General features: G+C 37.5%; 3 protein-coding genes across 13 annotated transcripts; 1 reads left to right on the top strand and 2 right to left on the bottom strand.

Moving 5' to 3' along the window:
• The first annotated feature begins 297 nt into the window (after positions 1-297).
• On the top strand, positions 298-1,502 carry LOC120015650 (basic proline-rich protein-like). 2 transcript variants are annotated; one of them, XM_038868168.1, is made up of 3 exons: positions 298-737; positions 879-1,052; positions 1,348-1,502. In XM_038868168.1, the coding sequence occupies exons 1-2, from the start codon at positions 451-453 to the stop codon at positions 1,009-1,011; spliced, it is 420 nt and encodes a 139-aa protein (XP_038724096.1). In that variant the 5' UTR covers positions 298-450; the 3' UTR covers positions 1,012-1,052; positions 1,348-1,502. The 2 variants fall into 2 exon arrangements, with proteins under 2 accessions (XP_038724096.1, XP_038724095.1); XM_038868167.1 differs by having other exon boundaries at positions 879-1,056.
• Positions 1,503-1,898: 396 nt separating this feature from the next.
• LOC120015649 (tubby-like F-box protein 3) lies at positions 1,899-5,030 on the bottom strand. Of its 5 annotated transcripts, none has more exons than XM_038868163.1 (6): positions 4,438-4,968; positions 3,729-3,816; positions 3,462-3,591; positions 3,198-3,377; positions 2,622-3,108; positions 1,899-2,164 (listed from the first exon to the last, which is right to left on the bottom strand). In XM_038868163.1, the coding sequence occupies exons 1-5, from the start codon at positions 4,735-4,737 to the stop codon at positions 2,637-2,639; spliced, it is 1,170 nt and encodes a 389-aa protein (XP_038724091.1). In that variant the 5' UTR covers positions 4,738-4,968; the 3' UTR covers positions 1,899-2,164; positions 2,622-2,636. The 5 variants fall into 5 exon arrangements, with proteins under 5 accessions (XP_038724091.1, XP_038724092.1, XP_038724090.1 ...); XM_038868164.1 differs by having other exon boundaries at positions 1,899-2,155; XM_038868162.1 differs by lacking the exon at positions 1,899-2,164 and having other exon boundaries at positions 2,448-3,108; positions 4,438-4,811; positions 4,900-5,030.
• Positions 5,031-5,736: 706 nt separating this feature from the next.
• LOC120015647 lies at positions 5,737-14,976 on the bottom strand. 6 transcript variants are annotated; one of them, XR_005471803.1, is made up of 15 exons: positions 14,672-14,975; positions 13,754-13,847; positions 13,368-13,454; positions 12,366-12,412; positions 11,347-11,404; positions 10,589-10,702; positions 10,213-10,332; positions 9,898-10,006; positions 9,438-9,511; positions 8,740-8,793; positions 8,427-8,534; positions 8,061-8,278; positions 7,465-7,666; positions 7,245-7,350; positions 5,737-6,640 (listed from the first exon to the last, which is right to left on the bottom strand). XR_005471803.1 is itself a non-coding variant. In XM_038868159.1 (14 exons), exons 2-14 carry the CDS (start codon positions 13,830-13,832, stop codon positions 7,298-7,300), a joined length of 1,320 nt encoding a protein of 439 aa, XP_038724087.1. In that variant the 5' UTR covers positions 13,833-13,854; positions 14,672-14,976; the 3' UTR covers positions 7,119-7,297. The 6 variants fall into 6 exon arrangements, 5 of the variants coding, with proteins under 5 accessions (XP_038724087.1, XP_038724086.1, XP_038724085.1 ...); XM_038868159.1 differs by lacking the exon at positions 5,737-6,640 and having other exon boundaries at positions 7,119-7,350; positions 13,368-13,451; positions 13,754-13,854; positions 14,672-14,976; XM_038868158.1 differs by lacking the exon at positions 5,737-6,640 and having other exon boundaries at positions 7,119-7,350; positions 13,368-13,451; positions 14,672-14,976.
• Positions 14,977-16,235: the final 1,259 nt, after the last annotated feature.

The following is a 16,235-nucleotide window of genomic DNA, read 5'->3' as shown; positions in this document are numbered from 1 at the left end:
AGTACTTCAAGAAATTATGCAAGTAATATATATATATATATACACACACATACATGCAGACGAGTAGGCTCGTGTACGGATGCCCGTAAGTTTCTACTCTGTCAGGAAAAGTGATGCCAGTTTGGGCCATGTCTTAAAGAGCATAGTATTCGAATTTCGAAGAAGAGCAGGTTAAAAAGAAGACGGGTAGCTGGCTTGGACAAGTAGCTGGAACGTTGTAGAATTTACATGTGTGCAATGGTAGGTAACAATCACTTCAAGAGCCTCTCTATATATACATTGAAGTAGCCGACCACCATCTTCACAAAATCCTAAACCTTATCTCAAAGTATACCCTCCTGCTCGCTCTTCACTTGGAGAAGATCGGAGAAAATTAGTAGTAGCCACTTGCCCTTTTAACGGGGTGAGAACTAACAAGTTTTGCTGGGCTGACCTCAGGGTGCTCCTAAAATGATACCACCCGGCCCTGGAGGACCTGGGCCGGGGCCGGGACCTGGACCTGGAGGTCCGCCTGCTCCATGGCCTGGGCCAGGGGCTCCTGGGCCTGGTTGGGGTCCTCCACCAGCTCCGTGGCCTGTACCCATGGCTCCTGGACCTGGACCTGCACCGGCTCCATGGCCTGGACCCGTGGCTCCTGGACCTGGACCTGGACCTGGTGGTACACCGGCTCCATGGCCTGGACCAGGAGGTTTCATTGATGGTTTCTTCAGTGGCTTGTGTAATACCATGTCAGCTTGGTAAGCGCTCCTGCTCTCTTTTTCTTCTTCTGAAGTGTGGATATTGAAATAACGAGTTTTACTGTTTTAGAGTTTGTAATTGTAAGCAGTGGTTGTAAGTAGCGACTGATTTTTAACATTTTACATCTGGGCTTTGCACAGCTTATCTGTCTTGTGCTGTTGCTGGTTACTACAAGACTGCTTTGGCGGCCCACCTGGCCCATTTCTGCCTCCAGCTCCACCTGGACCTTTTGGAGGCCCACCAGGCCCGCCTGCTGGACCACCCCCACCGTGACTAGTCTTCCCCAATCCACGTTACAAAGAAAGCAACTGCAAACAAGTATTTTTTTTTATTTTTAAAATCATATAATAGTAGCCCATAGACTATAAATTATTTTTGTCCCACATGCAATGTGACACTTACAAAAAAAAATCATTGTAATTACAAAATTTTCAAACGTTTTGACTAACAGAAATTCACATGTTGTAAATTTAATGTTGTATGAACCCCCAACGGCTCCTAGCAAAACCCATAAAGTAGTCATTAACCCACCGGTAAACCTCCGTGGTAAATTGACATATTTGTTTAATCAAGTAAACTAATCCTTTACTCTTCTGTCTTTGTTATCAGGAGAGTGAATTACTAATCAAGGCTTCATTTTGGCGGGCGATGGAGAGACGTGTACTACCAAATCAATTGTGTTTGTGTTTTATTTTCGAATTAAAGATGTTCTTTCCCGCCTCTTCTTATTCCGTTAAAAATAACTTGCTTATTTTTCTTCACAACTTTTTCTTTTTGATGTGCCATAGACTCACTAGTACATGCCAATTATTTGTTTTGTGAACATAATAAAAGAAGACTAATAATATCAAAAAAGCAAAAGACTAACAAGTGTATCTCATAGTGGGAATGGAACTCAAGACTACAAGGGTATTTATTGGGCGAATAATGCTTAAGATCCCCAAAAGACCCTCATTTAATGTAGAGTGCTGGATGTGAAGTGGGTATTACATATGTGTTTTTAATCAATGATTTTTAATGCTATATAGATTTGGGGGACTTTTGGGGGTGATATTTTGGGGGTCTCTAACGTTGTCTTTATTGGACTAATGCCTAACAAGTGCTACAAACGTTTAAGTGTATTACTCATAGTGGGAATCGAACTCAAGACTACAAAGGTATTGCTACTCCAAAGAGAGATTCAGAATTTTTTGAATTATTACGATTTAACTCTAAAGAAATTCCCGTTAGGCTACCACCCTATAATATTTTATAAGAGTTCATTTCACAGACAAAAATATTCTTAAAATTCCGGAAAATTAACAATTAACAGCGAGGTGAGGCCTGTGAGTCTGTGATAGCAATCACCGGGAGAGCAGCACCTTTTACTTGGATGACATTACAGATCAATCGGTTAAGAAACCTCAACGTAGAGAAACTGTATCCCCTAATGAAAAAATAATAATAATAATTGATAACCAGCGATCCCAATTTATATAAATGTTTTGCAGCTTTCGGTATCAGAGGACTTGTGAAGATGACTAAACTGATAAAACAAAGGGGGGATGATTATTTTAAAAAAAAAATATCTTATGTACATGACGCGACCCAGCACATCAAGAACTTGAAACCTCTTAGGTCTGAACAGGCATTGCAATTGCACCCCCCCCCCCCCCCCCCCAAATGAAGGAACTTTAATGTTTGTTAAATGAAACATATACATCGATAAGTACATGCAGAAAAAAAATTCCACTTTCCATGCGCTCATCCATTTTGAAAATGCACTTGCACAAATGCACAAAAGCATCAGAGCAGCTAAAGATGTCGTTTCACACTTTTGTATCATATTATAAAACCATCAGGGTTGTGGAAAATATATCATTTTTGAAAGTGAAGTTCCATACCTGTTTCATCTCACGTCATTCATAAGCAATCTTGGTATCAAAACTGCTGAGGCAGATTGCAAACGCTTGGAATGCAGATAGTGGGTAACGATAATCCATGGTGAATAAATCCTTTCCTACTTTTCCAAATTGGAGGATAATCTTCTCATGTTCTGGCCCAGCCGATACATTTTCTGGAGAAGCTACAAGCTGAAAGTTTTTCACCGAGGCAACTGTTACTCGTCCATGGAAGTTCAAGCACCAGCACTGGAGTTGCTCATGCCACCTAGGAGCCTTGTTTTTCAAAACCAGAGCTCCATCTTTCTGACCGCCTACAGACCCTGATTGAGAAATCTCCATATGATTTGATTTTGTTTGAGAAAATGGGATCGATGGAAAGCTATCTACATTGCTAAGAGAAAACTCGGTCTGCATTGGGCATAAACCACCGGGTCCAATAACAGTGGCAGGAATTGCATCCATTATACATTGCATTTTTCTTGGACCCCTTCTCGTCAAATGAAAAGATAAAAATAAGATACACCATACATAATCATAATGTTGCACTCCAGGGAACAAAGGAAGCCAAAATCTTACCTGGCACCTAACATGTTTAATTCATAAGAGATGTGTGCAACTGGATAATTGCCAGCAGGAACTCTCGGTGAAACTTGTTTTGAATTTAATAGCTTGGTGGAAGAACTTTTCTTCATCTTGGCTCCAGCATGAGGGGGCTGTGCATCATAGACGGTGAACTTGGTGCCCAAAAAGTTTGATCTATCCAAAAGTACGGGTAAATAATCAAATTCAAGCAAGATAAAATTATCAAATGACAGACTTTATACGCCTTTTACAGTGCACCTCAATTTCCCAACATAAGTGCTGCTCCCCTTTGACATGTCATCAGCATCAAGCGATATAATATAATCAGAGCAGGTGGGACGTCTATTCTTGCGTGCAGCAAGCAGGAATTTTCCATCATCCGTCAGTGCTGCCACAGAAATGAGACCAAAAAAAATGTGAAAAGTTAGGCAGCCAATCGAAGAAAATGATAACCAAACAAAAGAGAAAATACATATATAGACATCTTGAAAATGTAATGGACCATTTAAAGCATCAAATGCTCACCATTAGTTAGACCAAGGTAAAGATAATGTGTTTGGCTTGACCTATACCGCTTTATAAAGCACCGGATGAGAAGATCCCTCGGACCAGGCTGAAGAAAGAAACAAAGAAGGAACAAAGATTAAGCAATCAATAAAAGGATGATTGTGAAACCCTATACTCAAGAAGTCTCCACTCACGACAACCTACCATTCACAACAATAAAGTAGAAATTAAAAGGTTTCTCAATGGAAAAGCAGACAATCTGCAAAATCAGAATCTAGTAATTACAGTGGACCTGCAACGTCCAAGCTATGAGTGGTTCTAAAGAGCTTGCACCACTTTTTATGGAAGTTTCCGATCAATTACCAATACGAAACATACAGATGTGGTCTTAACAATTGTAACAAGTGAAGACTCAGCTGAATTGCACCCAGGCTTTATCTAAACAGACAAGATGGCTCAGAACTTAATGGAGAACAATCCAGAACTTTCCTACCCGCACACAAAGCATCCAGCATATACTTTGCTTAATACATAAGAAATTACAATAATCTTGTTTGAGATTAACCATATAAAAATATTTACCAACAACTGAACTTCCAAGCAAACTCACATACTTTCGATCAAGCATTCCAAAAGAGAAGCCAATTCCATGTCAATTCCGTCCACAATAACTACCTTACAACCAAATTAAACGTCACAAAATCAAGTGCATGTACAGAGAATGTACCTGTTTGAGAGATATCGGGAAAGTGAGCTTCCCAGAGATCTCCGGTACCTTGGCAAGACCCTTAACGATGTGTCTCCAGCTCCGGCAGACACCGGCACAAGCCACCACGCTTTTCCTAGGCGGCCAGCAGCTCTCCGATGCTTCAATTCTCACCAACACCTCCCTCAGCATTTCCTGCGGCATATTAGCCCAGAAGCTGCGCTGATCCTCCTGATTTCCTTTCCTCGCCGACTCCGCCGTCGAGCCTCCGTCATGCCCGGCCCGGCAAGAACGAGACCGCATGATGCTCATAATTGACATTTGATCAGTCCCCTGAACAATTACCTCTTCTTCTTTGCTAACTACGAATACCAAACAAGATTTGATTTCTCCTGCTGTTCACGGTTAGACTATACATAGTGAAATTAGGGCTTCAAAGTTTAGGATATTTGTGGAGAAACAGAGAGAAAGGGCGAAGAGTACCGTGTGCTTGTTTGTTTGTGCGCTGATAAGCTTTCCCCGTTGAGAACTAGTGTGAAACTATGGACGGACTGCAGTCCCCCGTCAGCACCAAAAAAACATTATCTATATTATTTTTCTTATATAAGGAAAAAGCCTATCTACTATTATTAATTTATTATAGAAATAAAATAACCCAAATTTCGTGTTTAATTATTTTCCTAATATGAATATGTATTTTTAACATATTAGCGATTGAAAATTAATATAGCAACAGAGACAAGAGTTGGGATCAAAATCAATTGAAGATTACAAAGGAAAATGAAGAAAAAGTTCGGCAAATACTAAAATATTCTTCACAAAAGTTGGATTTAAGCTTAGATATATTAGTCGTCTACCATATATGTTTATAGAGTTTAGTATAAGATGTAGCCTACCATATATGTTTATAGAGTTTAGTATAAGATGTAGCCGGCCCCGTTTTGACGAATGAAATTAGCTGGAGCTTAACAATAAATGAATAATGTATGAATGAATATGTAAGTCGTTGTACCAAATTCCCACATAATTTAGCTTTGAAAAAACCCCACACCTAACCCCGCCCTACATAAGAAATCCGGGATACATAAGAGTTGAACTTAAGATCTTTTACCTTTTTTTGAGAAGTAATCCCATTAATTTGCCACCCAACCCAACTCCTGGGGTTGCAAATTTTCTACTTGGTTTGGTGGAATGTATGACGGTATGAGTACATGGGGTGTCAAAATCAGTCTTAGAGAATTAATAAATATTAATATCCAATCCAATCAATTAGCTCAATGGAAGTGGGCCCCATGGCTTACCCGAGGCCGAGGCTATATGTTGAATCTCAAAGTCGCAGTCCATGGGCGGAGACCACAAATCTGCGGCAGCCTTGTGCGCCCGTTCGTATATTCTCGTAATGACCAAAAGAATATACTAAATGAGTAAATTCTCACCAGCTATAATTAACGAGAGACAAATAGAAAATTCGAATTGAAGGAGCTAAAAACAATAACACATGCACGCTCACAGGAGGCTGGAGGAGTATTTTATATTGTAGTTTGATAACTTCAGTTTATATACACATCAACAGTATTATGTTTTAGGTGATCCAGTTCTTGTGAATACATCATGCCCGCACAATTTTGACTTCCCAAGAGATCACTCATCCCAATAGTACTCTTACATAAATACGCTTAACTACGAAATTATTATAAGGTGTTTTTCTCCAAAAAAATACGTTAGATATTTAAAAACTGAAATTATCTATATATATGTTAACACTATTGTATTGTCAACATCAAAATCAGAACCAGACAATATAAGCTCAATTGGCCGAAAATGTTGGTTTTGTTCCATAGATGTTGATTATTGGTCATGTTTTTCTGATTGCCTTCAGAGCATAAACCAGAACAAATTTCATGAAGATTAATTGCATAGGACTCGATTAAAAACTCAAAAATTTTAAATAAGGGAATATAAAACGCAAACCTTTCTTAGTTCTTTCCCTGAATGATGGGCAATGATGGAGAAGAACCTCACTGTCAATAGAAGACAAAGCCATACACTTAATGTAGCAGAAGACATTTAACAGACCCCAAGTACCACAAGTCTGTTCAAGCCTGTTGCTATCATTCCTTCCTTTGCTGGCATGTCCATCTTCAGAATTTGACATTTCTGGTTGAAACTAACATGGTCCACAGGCAACTGCTGCCCAATTATTCCCTGAACTGGAGCACCAAGTCTGCATCAAATTCCAATTACTACCAAACTTAGATAGCGAAAGTACAGACAAATATACAAAGTTTTGAGCTCCCATCTTTTTTCAAATGTCTTATCATCTATAAGTAATCAAACATGAGAGATTCACGTGTCCGATGTCAATATTTTCAACTTCTATCCTATTTCGTCTTCCAAAACCCAACCAGTACAGATATGAGATGCGAAGATGACTGGTTAAAACAGTTTCCATTTTCCAGTCTTGCATCAATGGCACTCGGGCAGCCAAGAAAAAGCAACTCACCAGGATCTTTGTTAACCTTATGAGACCAAGTTCTTCCATTGACGATGTCAACGAACTTCATGATAACAAAACCATAAATGCATCAGGAGAGAAACAAAATCAAAATGCAAACCTGGCCACCATGGTGCACATTTAAGGCTTACCTCTCTACTCTCAAAAAATTTATAAAAATCCCATGAACCCACCAGACAACTACGGCTACAAAAGATACTTTCTTTTTATTTCTCTTGAATATAAACAGAGGTTAGATATCAAATACATCAGAGAAACCTAGAATGAACACTTGCAGAGAATTCCTATTTCAGTTTCAAAATTGGATCCTAACCTCATGTATCGGGGTAGATACAGCATTGCCTATACAAGTTTCTATGAGGACTACTATAAAACGGGAACACTTCCATTTGGCTGCTGCATGGGTCCAAGTGATTTTCCTACAAAAGCACAAAAAGGTTCATGATAAAAAGAAAAACTAGATACGGAAGGATAGATAGTGTTGATCCAAAAACTAGGTATATTTTTAGTTGATAATAATAAGCGGTAAGTACCTGAGTTGCCTGTGATTGAAAAAGACTTTGAGACATGTTTGCCCCTGAGCAATCCAACAGGAGCAGTCTCTGGCCTTGAAACACCATCGATATGAAAATCATTTGTAGGGCTGCTAGATGGTAGCCATACTCCCGTTTTGTTCAAGCCCAAATTAGAGATTTGAGCAAAATTTTTATCAGGTCTACATGCAGAAGGCTCTATCTGTTTTCCAAGGAAAAACAATAGTGTTGTTTTAGTTGCTCCTCGATAAATAAATCAACTGCTAGAGGCATACATATTGACGAAAATCAACACACCTTGATGCTAGGAAGCATAATCACTTTCTAAACTTCACTAAGTACCAAGCTTAACACCACGAGTTCATTTCACATGCTTCATTATTTAAAAGGAGAAGCCTGGAACAATAACAATATGGTATTCCAAACACAAATTTTGGTAGAAACTTGTCTGAAGGGGGACTTTAACTATCAGATTTTATGATAACTGGAGGATGGCATAGTGACATTTATATGTTCCTAAATTGGAAAATCACATTACAGACCCTCCGCCAGATGAATTGGTGAGCATCCAAAAATACAAAATAAAAGGGGCAAACCTTTTCATCGTTCAAATCATCAACTTGTTTGAGTGAAGAGAACATCTGAGATGATGCTTCCAATTGCATTTCCTGAGATAGTTCTGGACCCACCACACTGCTGCTCACGTCCACAACTGATACCGCGGAATAGAGATGAGTAATTGCTAAACGGAGACGATTGTTTCTTTGCGAGTAAAATGTTTTTGTAGCGAGGGGAGCCGGAAATTTTGATTTCACTGTATCACAACAAAAATTGTTACACTAACAAATTAGAAAGATTTCTAAGTCTAGTTAAAGACGGAGGGGACAATAAAACTATGGAATGCCCTTACAGTGTAGACGTTTATAACCAGTTCAACTGGGAAATAGAAACACAAAGGATACCTTTTGTTGACAAGCATAATTTCTGGACATTGTCAGGGTCTTCATTTGCAACAACAGAATCATTTGGCATGACACTTCCTGAAGAAGTTAGCAAGGGAGAATCCCTGTCTGAACAATGAACGAAAGAAGCATTTGTACAAATAAGTATCTCATACAATCTACAGCCATGGGTCAATAGCAAATATGTCAACAAAAGACTCATGCGAGAAAAAAGACGAAAAGAATGGAGAGATTGACTAAAATATGCACCATGCAACCCCAACTGAAACGCACTTGATTTTTTTACTAAAAGCCCTCATGATGATGGACTTACTGAAGCACCACGGATCCACAAACACCAATGTTCTGCATTCATTCTCCAATGTACCTACACAACCTCCTACTTGTTCATCCCTTGCACAATTTAGATAAGCAGATGATATCTAATCTATCAGCCTATGGACCAAGATCTCTTTTGTAGCAAAACCATTATGAATAAACTTGGATTCCAAACTTTTGATCATACAGAAAGCGAAAAATGGCATCCTCACAGCTTTTGCAAGCTTGAAGTTTACAAAAAACCTAATTTAGATTGGCTGAAGAAAGTTAAACATGAAAAACTTAGTGCCTTAAAACAAACTGAAGCTTGGGGGTTAAAGAAGGTTGAATTATCATAAGGTAAAAGGCTAGTGTTTAAGGTTCTTAGGGAGTCACAACAATAGGGGAGTACTGACATTGAACAAGCACTATTTCCTTTATAAACTTCTCAAAAATTGAAGTACATTGATTGCATAAACTAATGGGTGTCATCAACAAAAGACTTGATAAACCTACAGTGAATAAGAAACATAAAAGTAGTAAAATATTTATAAATGGAAGAGAGAAGAGTGAGGGAAGACTAAAGCATTGTACATGAAACCGAAGTCAACGTTGGCTAACTTTTGGTTTGACAGTATATAGCCTAAATTTACTTGAAAGATAGCCCCGACTGATTAAAATTAGGATGAAGTATAGAAGGCATTTTAGCCTTACATGCACTAGTGATTTTTGTCACCCCAGAAGCTGTTTCTGGATCGTCTGGTAGAACAAAATGATCACCTGTCATCCTACATCAACGAAGAGAATTTCCAACAGTTATTAGCAACAGTTGGGAAACCACATATGTAATGCAACATTTTGCAAGCCATCTAGTCAATATGTATCCAGCCGTGTACATTATAAGGCTCAACGCTCTATCATCTGTTCATAAGTCACATGAGATTGTGATTTAAGGTCATGTTCAAGCACTGAAATAAAAAAATGAGATGAGAAATTGATGATTGGGAATGTGAAGAAAAAGGAAAGAACAGATGAAAAAACTAAAATTTCAATATCTGCTGTTTTCAAAATCCACACTAACACATAAGCAGGGGATGTGTAGACAATCATCATTTGAGAAAAATGTGATACCATTATATTATTAAGTTTTCATAAAAATGAAAAGAAAGCATACAGTCTAGTGCGTTTTGTTGGAGGTGGTACCACACATGCTGAATGGTCTGTATTCTCAGGACTCACTCCTGCACCATCTATACTGGATGGCACTCCACATGAAGAATTTCCTGGAGGATTAGAGGAGCAAACAATGAAACCAACTTCTAACTTGATTTTCTTGGACAATTAAATATTGTCACCAAAACCTAAAATTACAGTAATAGAAGTTAAACCATAATCAAAGGACAAAAACTTTAAGACATGGTACTACATTCTAATAAGAGGAAGTAGAAAGACCATGATAAACGAGAAACAGAAAGCAACAGGGCCTCACCTTTTCTATTCGTGGAGAACAAGGAAGTCATTCCGCTTTCAAACTGAGATTTTGATGCGGTTGCTTCATCTGCATCTATTGACCTAGACCTTTCTTGCTTCCCACCTGTTGTAGATTGATCTACAAAATGTTAAGGAAAAATCATCAAGCAATAACACTTTTATTGTAAGGGAACGCAGAAGACTGGAAAATGTTCCACAGCTGAAAAGGACAAAAATTTGGACAGTTCAAATTTTGACTCAACTTCTGGTAATCTGGTTTACGACTATAATGGAAATAATTGATCTTTACATACTAGTATCTGAAAAACATAAAGCAGAGTATCGAAGCCACCTCATGAAGTTTAAAATAAATTTTTAAGGGGAAAAAAGGATACTAGGATGAGCAGCTAATAACTTTTTTCTCTCTTTCCTTGGTGGTCTCCTACACGCTACACCACCATCAAGCTCCAAAGTAATTCCTTCTGTAGATTTTGATGACCAACATTGTTCTGACAAAATCATGAAAAGAAACAAAACTTTTCAGTGAAGATTAGATTGAGCACACTTGAAATCAATAGCTAACAAGATAAGGAGCAACCAATCTTTGAAAATAAGGATTCCTCCCTAGACTTTTTTATTGAAACATGGTTTGATTGTCTAAAATTCTGGAGTCTGTCTTTCCCTAGAAATGTTTTTGATCTTATTAACTGTTCGTCCTTGATGTAGTTGTGGGTTGCTCCCCTTTGGGGCTTGAATAAATTTTTTCTATTCAAAAAAAAAAAAAAAAGATAAGGAGCAACCAATCAACCAACACCATATGTACGGCAAGATCTAGATTGAGCGGAAACTACATAAGAATGTTTTAAGTATACTCAACAGGTCTCAGCTTTGCACAACCAAATACACAATACATTCAACCATTTGACTGGCAGACTGGACAGAAAAGTAGCAAAAAGCAAGAGTTGGGCACTTTCCTTGCAAGATCATATGCAGAAATCAAAATGCTATACCAACGCCAACATGCCACCCACCTAATTTTATATATGAATCAAGAATTTCCTCAAGAAGCATGAATCATACATAGCCATACCAACAGCAACCATAAAACTTTCAGAAGAGGTTAAAAAGAGAATAAGATTAAATACATATGGACCTGCATGAGCTGCATATTGAGTTGTCTTTATTGGCTTCTTACAAGTATTGCAACATACCTTAAAAATGAAATAAAAAAAAATCAGATCAATGAATCGAAAACCAATCCTATGAAAGAAAATCACATTAACAGGCTAAATAGATTAATGGAGACCTCACAAATTGACCAGTTATAGATACAAGTGTTATCAAACTTCAAAATCTTAAGAACATGAGCTGTTATCTGTAAAACTGAAGGCATAACGTTCACGATGAAAGTTAATTCATTCAAAGCAACAAAGAGAAAGACACCCTAGAATGTAAGGATAAGTCCCCATGCTGATAAGTTGTCAGATTGATTCCACCACAAAAAATAAACCCATTCTAAAAACATAGTAATAGGTACTGCTACTGCCTCATCACATGCAGGAAGAGTTATATTGGACCTTGTTATATTGTCTATCCCACTGTTTGAGGAGAGCTCATTTTTAACTTGTTATTTGTACACAGAACAAATTTGATAGATACTATATCTAATGAGATCCTCTCATAGCACAATCCAACAAACTAATAACCTACGTCACACTATTTAGTATTTACTGATCATCACATTTGCTTCAAGATCTTAATCTATAACATTTCATGAGTTTGTGCAACTCCTTTGCAAGAGAAGTTACGTATTTGTCCTTACAATCAGGTCTAATAACTTTTATTATGCCAAAAAAAAAAAAAGAGAGTAAGTGACCAACTAAAGTGCTGCTACGTTTTTGCAATCCATGTAAAATAGATGAGGAAGATAAGATAAGGGGAAAATGATCGAAGCAAATTTAACAGCAATTAAGTAATTTCCAGTTTAAGTTGTAGAAGATAACTCATTTAGCAACAAGGATAAACAAAAAAATACAGAAAGACGACCACAAAGTTTTTTACTTTAGTATGATATACAAATATAAGTTAATTACTCAGACAAGATTATATCCCATAACAGAACAAAGCAAGGTAATTTAATCTAAAACGATTTAAGAAATGGCCATATCTTACCAGATACAATGGGTCAGCAATGGGCCTCAAGCCAAAAACATGCATATCTGCATATCAACCCTTTAAATTACTTGAGCATTCAGAAAGCAAAAAAACTTAGGCAGGACAGGGGAGAAATCCACGATCTTTAGATCTTTTAAAATGATTTGCACGATATCTGTGTCGCAACGTGAAAACTGAGAAGTTCTAATCTATAAATATGCACATAAATTAGATGGCATGGACAATATGCATGTTTTTATCAGAATGTTTTCATGACCACATAAAAACGTGACAGTGGTCAACATAGATTAGGGTATTTCATGTGCTTATTGCATGCATTTAGTCATATGGACATGTTAAAACTAGAAGCCAAGATAAACCTGCCTCAAGTATCAGGTCTCTATAATTATGATGTCAATGGAATTGCCAGAGGTATGCATATGTGCTCAAAACTTTAAATATAGCAAAGTGCATACGAAACAAACAAACCACAGAAACCCCTATGCAGAAGTGTTCGCATCAGCTTTCCTATAATGAATTAAAAAAATACAACTCCGATGCTTTATATTACAAGGGTCTAAGCCATTGTAATCATGGCAGTTAGAAAAGAAAAAAATGCAAACAGGCAGAGGGAACCTGCTGGCCCCAGTACACAGCTGCAGACCAAGCATCCTAAATCTCTACTGCATTGTAACATTTTATCCAGCACTAACAGCTGAAAGGAGAATGAAAAGTAAGATAATGTAAGAGGGGAACTCTCTCAGTGACTCATAACATGACCAATAGTCAAGAAGCATCCCAAATTTATTTGTGGATTTCGTGTTTGATCTGGAGAACCACCACAACTTATCTGCTAGCTGATACATATGGAACATAAAATATAGATGCTGAGAAGAAATAAAACCCTGTGCATTAAAAGACTACTCCCAAGCCTCCATCATGGTCTCCTCATACATATATACACTCAGGGAGATCATACCTAATTACCTATGATCAAAGGAAATAAAATGTGGAAATCACCTTCTTCATCAAGCAAATTTGGTTCATCTGCATCACATAATTCTCTGCAAATATATTGAGCAACTGATTTCTGATGTCCAATTTCTTCTGCCAAAAAGGAAGGAATACTGAGAAAAAGAACTAGTTATACATTATAACAAAGCTGAACTTCACAAGTCCTATGCTAAGGTTAATTAGGGCATACTTTGAAACCAACCAAATACCAATGTCAAAAGGTAAACAACACCGATGCACAAGATTTCTGCAATGGGCGGGGTTGGGGACAAGCAAAATTTACGCAGGCCAAGTACCAATGTACGTTCAAAAAAACAAAAGTACCAATGCAATTATCCCATACCCCGACTATATGTGTGGATGATATATAGAGAGAACACAGCCTCTATTACCTGATATCGTCTTTGAGATATTTCTTGTCAAAATTCGAGCCATGACTGCCATTCTCCCACTTCCCAATGAGCACACCATAGAAGCAAACGGAATCTGTACACTAAAATATGTAGTATTGAGTCTATTGACTGTCATTATCACAAAATAATAAAAGACAAAGGTAATCACTTAGCACAAGGACCTACATGTACTTCCAAGTCTAGAATCATACACATTCAACAATGTACATTTATGAACGGTTATCTAGTTCCAAGTTCCGACAATCATCCAAAAAAATCATAAATAAAACAAACTTGCCATAAGTTAATTCCACAGTTCTGTAGACTATAAGTCTGAGGAATGGAACAAATGGTCAAATGTATTCTTTCATACAACAAGGTTTCTACACAAGTTAAACTCAATAATTAAAAGGAAAAAATTAAACATCACGAGAACTGAGCCCCGCCAAAATAAATTAGCCTTAACAAATTATTTAAAGAAAAGCAAGAGAAAAAAACACACATGAATCTGTACAAAAACTTTATAACCTATGTGTAACTAAATTCAACAAAATGACACAATCATAAATTGAACCATGCACGTCATCTGCAGTTTCCCAACCCCAAGAATCTTTCACATAACATCCAAAATCGAATCAGCCTCCATACAGCACCAATCAGCTGGTTTACTCTAAACCAAGGAAACACACAATAAACTAAATGATCAAGAAAAATTCATCCATTCACGAAGCTAAGTGTGAGATTGTAATTCGTAACTAGAATCCAAAAATTAAACATCACAAAACTGCATCGCTGTTTAAAGCATCCTTCCATGATTTAAAAAAAAAAAAACAAAATAGAAAACGAAGTCAGGAACGAAACTCGAATCTGTACAAAAGCTACATCTCAAACCAAACCGAAGAGCGAAATCGAATCAACCTTAAAAACTCCGTCGATGTCGATGCAATGCGTGAAAAAGGAATCCAAGGTTGATGAGCAAGAGAAACGTAGCAATGGCGAGAGTAGAACCCTAGATATAGATTCGTACTACGATCAAGCGATTGTGTTCGAACTTCGTGCTTTAATGTACAATCTAAACATAAAGATAAAAACCGCTCGTATTTCTGTATCTCCCCCCCTCCAAGAGGAGAAGAGAATAAGTGGCAGTAGTCGAAGAGTAAAAAATGAGCCTCGCAGCAGACTGGCAGTCATTTAATTGGCCGCGAGTGTGTTATATGCGCGTTCGTCTCATGGCAAGCGCAACTTTTGTCCGATTGGGCAGTGCCCTGTGCCCCGCAGTTTATTTAAAAACAACCTTTAATTTGAATTTTAAAATAACGAATTGAATTTGAACATCCAGGTTTTTTTTTTAATTTTCGCGCTATTGTTTCTACATAAATTCTCATTTATTTTTTTTGATACAAAATTCTCAAATATTTGGTGTTTGTTTGAAAAACAATTTGTGATTTAATTTTATGGTGCAAAATGCTAGTTTATATGTTGTTCAAAATACTATAATGAACAAGTTCTTTTTTGTAGATTAGGAAACTCACCTAATCGTCCGTCATGACAAAAGTGCATTCATTCCTTCATATCGCTCCTCTGGCTGCAACTCTTTCGCTTGTTTATTAGGACTCTGTGACACTACTATAGCTCAAATAAAAAAAAAGGATTATACTCTTTGGTTAAATAACATTTATGTTTTATTTTGGTAAATTACATGGAATTATGAAATTCATGCTAAAACAAAAGCAATCAGTTATTCTCAGTTTTTCAACCCTTTAATAATTCCACATTTGAACATCCAAAAAAAAATCATTATGTAGTAATACGGCTAATTCTAAGCCCATTATGTAGTAATAGCCCTAATACTAAGCCCATTAAGATGGGCTTCCCCAACATCAAAACTTCCATGATCCAAAAATGTTAACATAAAGCCCAGACTAAAATTTATAAAGTGGACCGAATGAGTATCTGGGAAGAAGACAGATGGGCTCCAGTTCATACAGAGCTTTGCCTTTCAGGTATTCGTGGCCCAATTATAATGGACTCATTATGCAGTCAAGAGTCAAGGCCCAAGAAACTTTGCGTAGGCCCAACCCAGGTTGTTTGAGTGCAAGTCCACGAGTAGTTAGTGAGTACTGAGTAGGTCCATGTCCCCAAGCGTGGATGCCAAACGAAAAAGGTCACCAAAGTAAGCGTCGGTGCATGCGTGCCTGCCTTGTTCTCTATGATTCTATCAAAAGCAAACGGTTCCATTTTAATTAGTGTGTCGGAATTAAGCGAGCCAGCAATCATGACTTGCTAGGTTAACATACCGGATTCCGTACATTTTTAATGGTTTACCGAACAAAACGTTGTGCGAGTAGGGATGGGTAGGGACTAGGGGTGGAAGATAAAAAAGAAAGGGTTCCGGGTCGAGTAACATAAAGTGTTTACGAAATATTTATATATGTTGACCCTAATCGAAAATGGATTTAAGACATGCTTAATTGATCAAATT

Source organism: Tripterygium wilfordii, chromosome 14 (assembly GCF_013401445.1).
Source record: "Tripterygium wilfordii isolate XIE 37 chromosome 14, ASM1340144v1, whole genome shotgun sequence".
NCBI lineage: Eukaryota > Viridiplantae > Streptophyta > Magnoliopsida > Celastrales > Celastraceae > Tripterygium > Tripterygium wilfordii.
The sequence above is the reverse complement of the archived record's forward strand: the minus strand, read 5'-3'. Positions and strand labels throughout refer to the sequence as shown.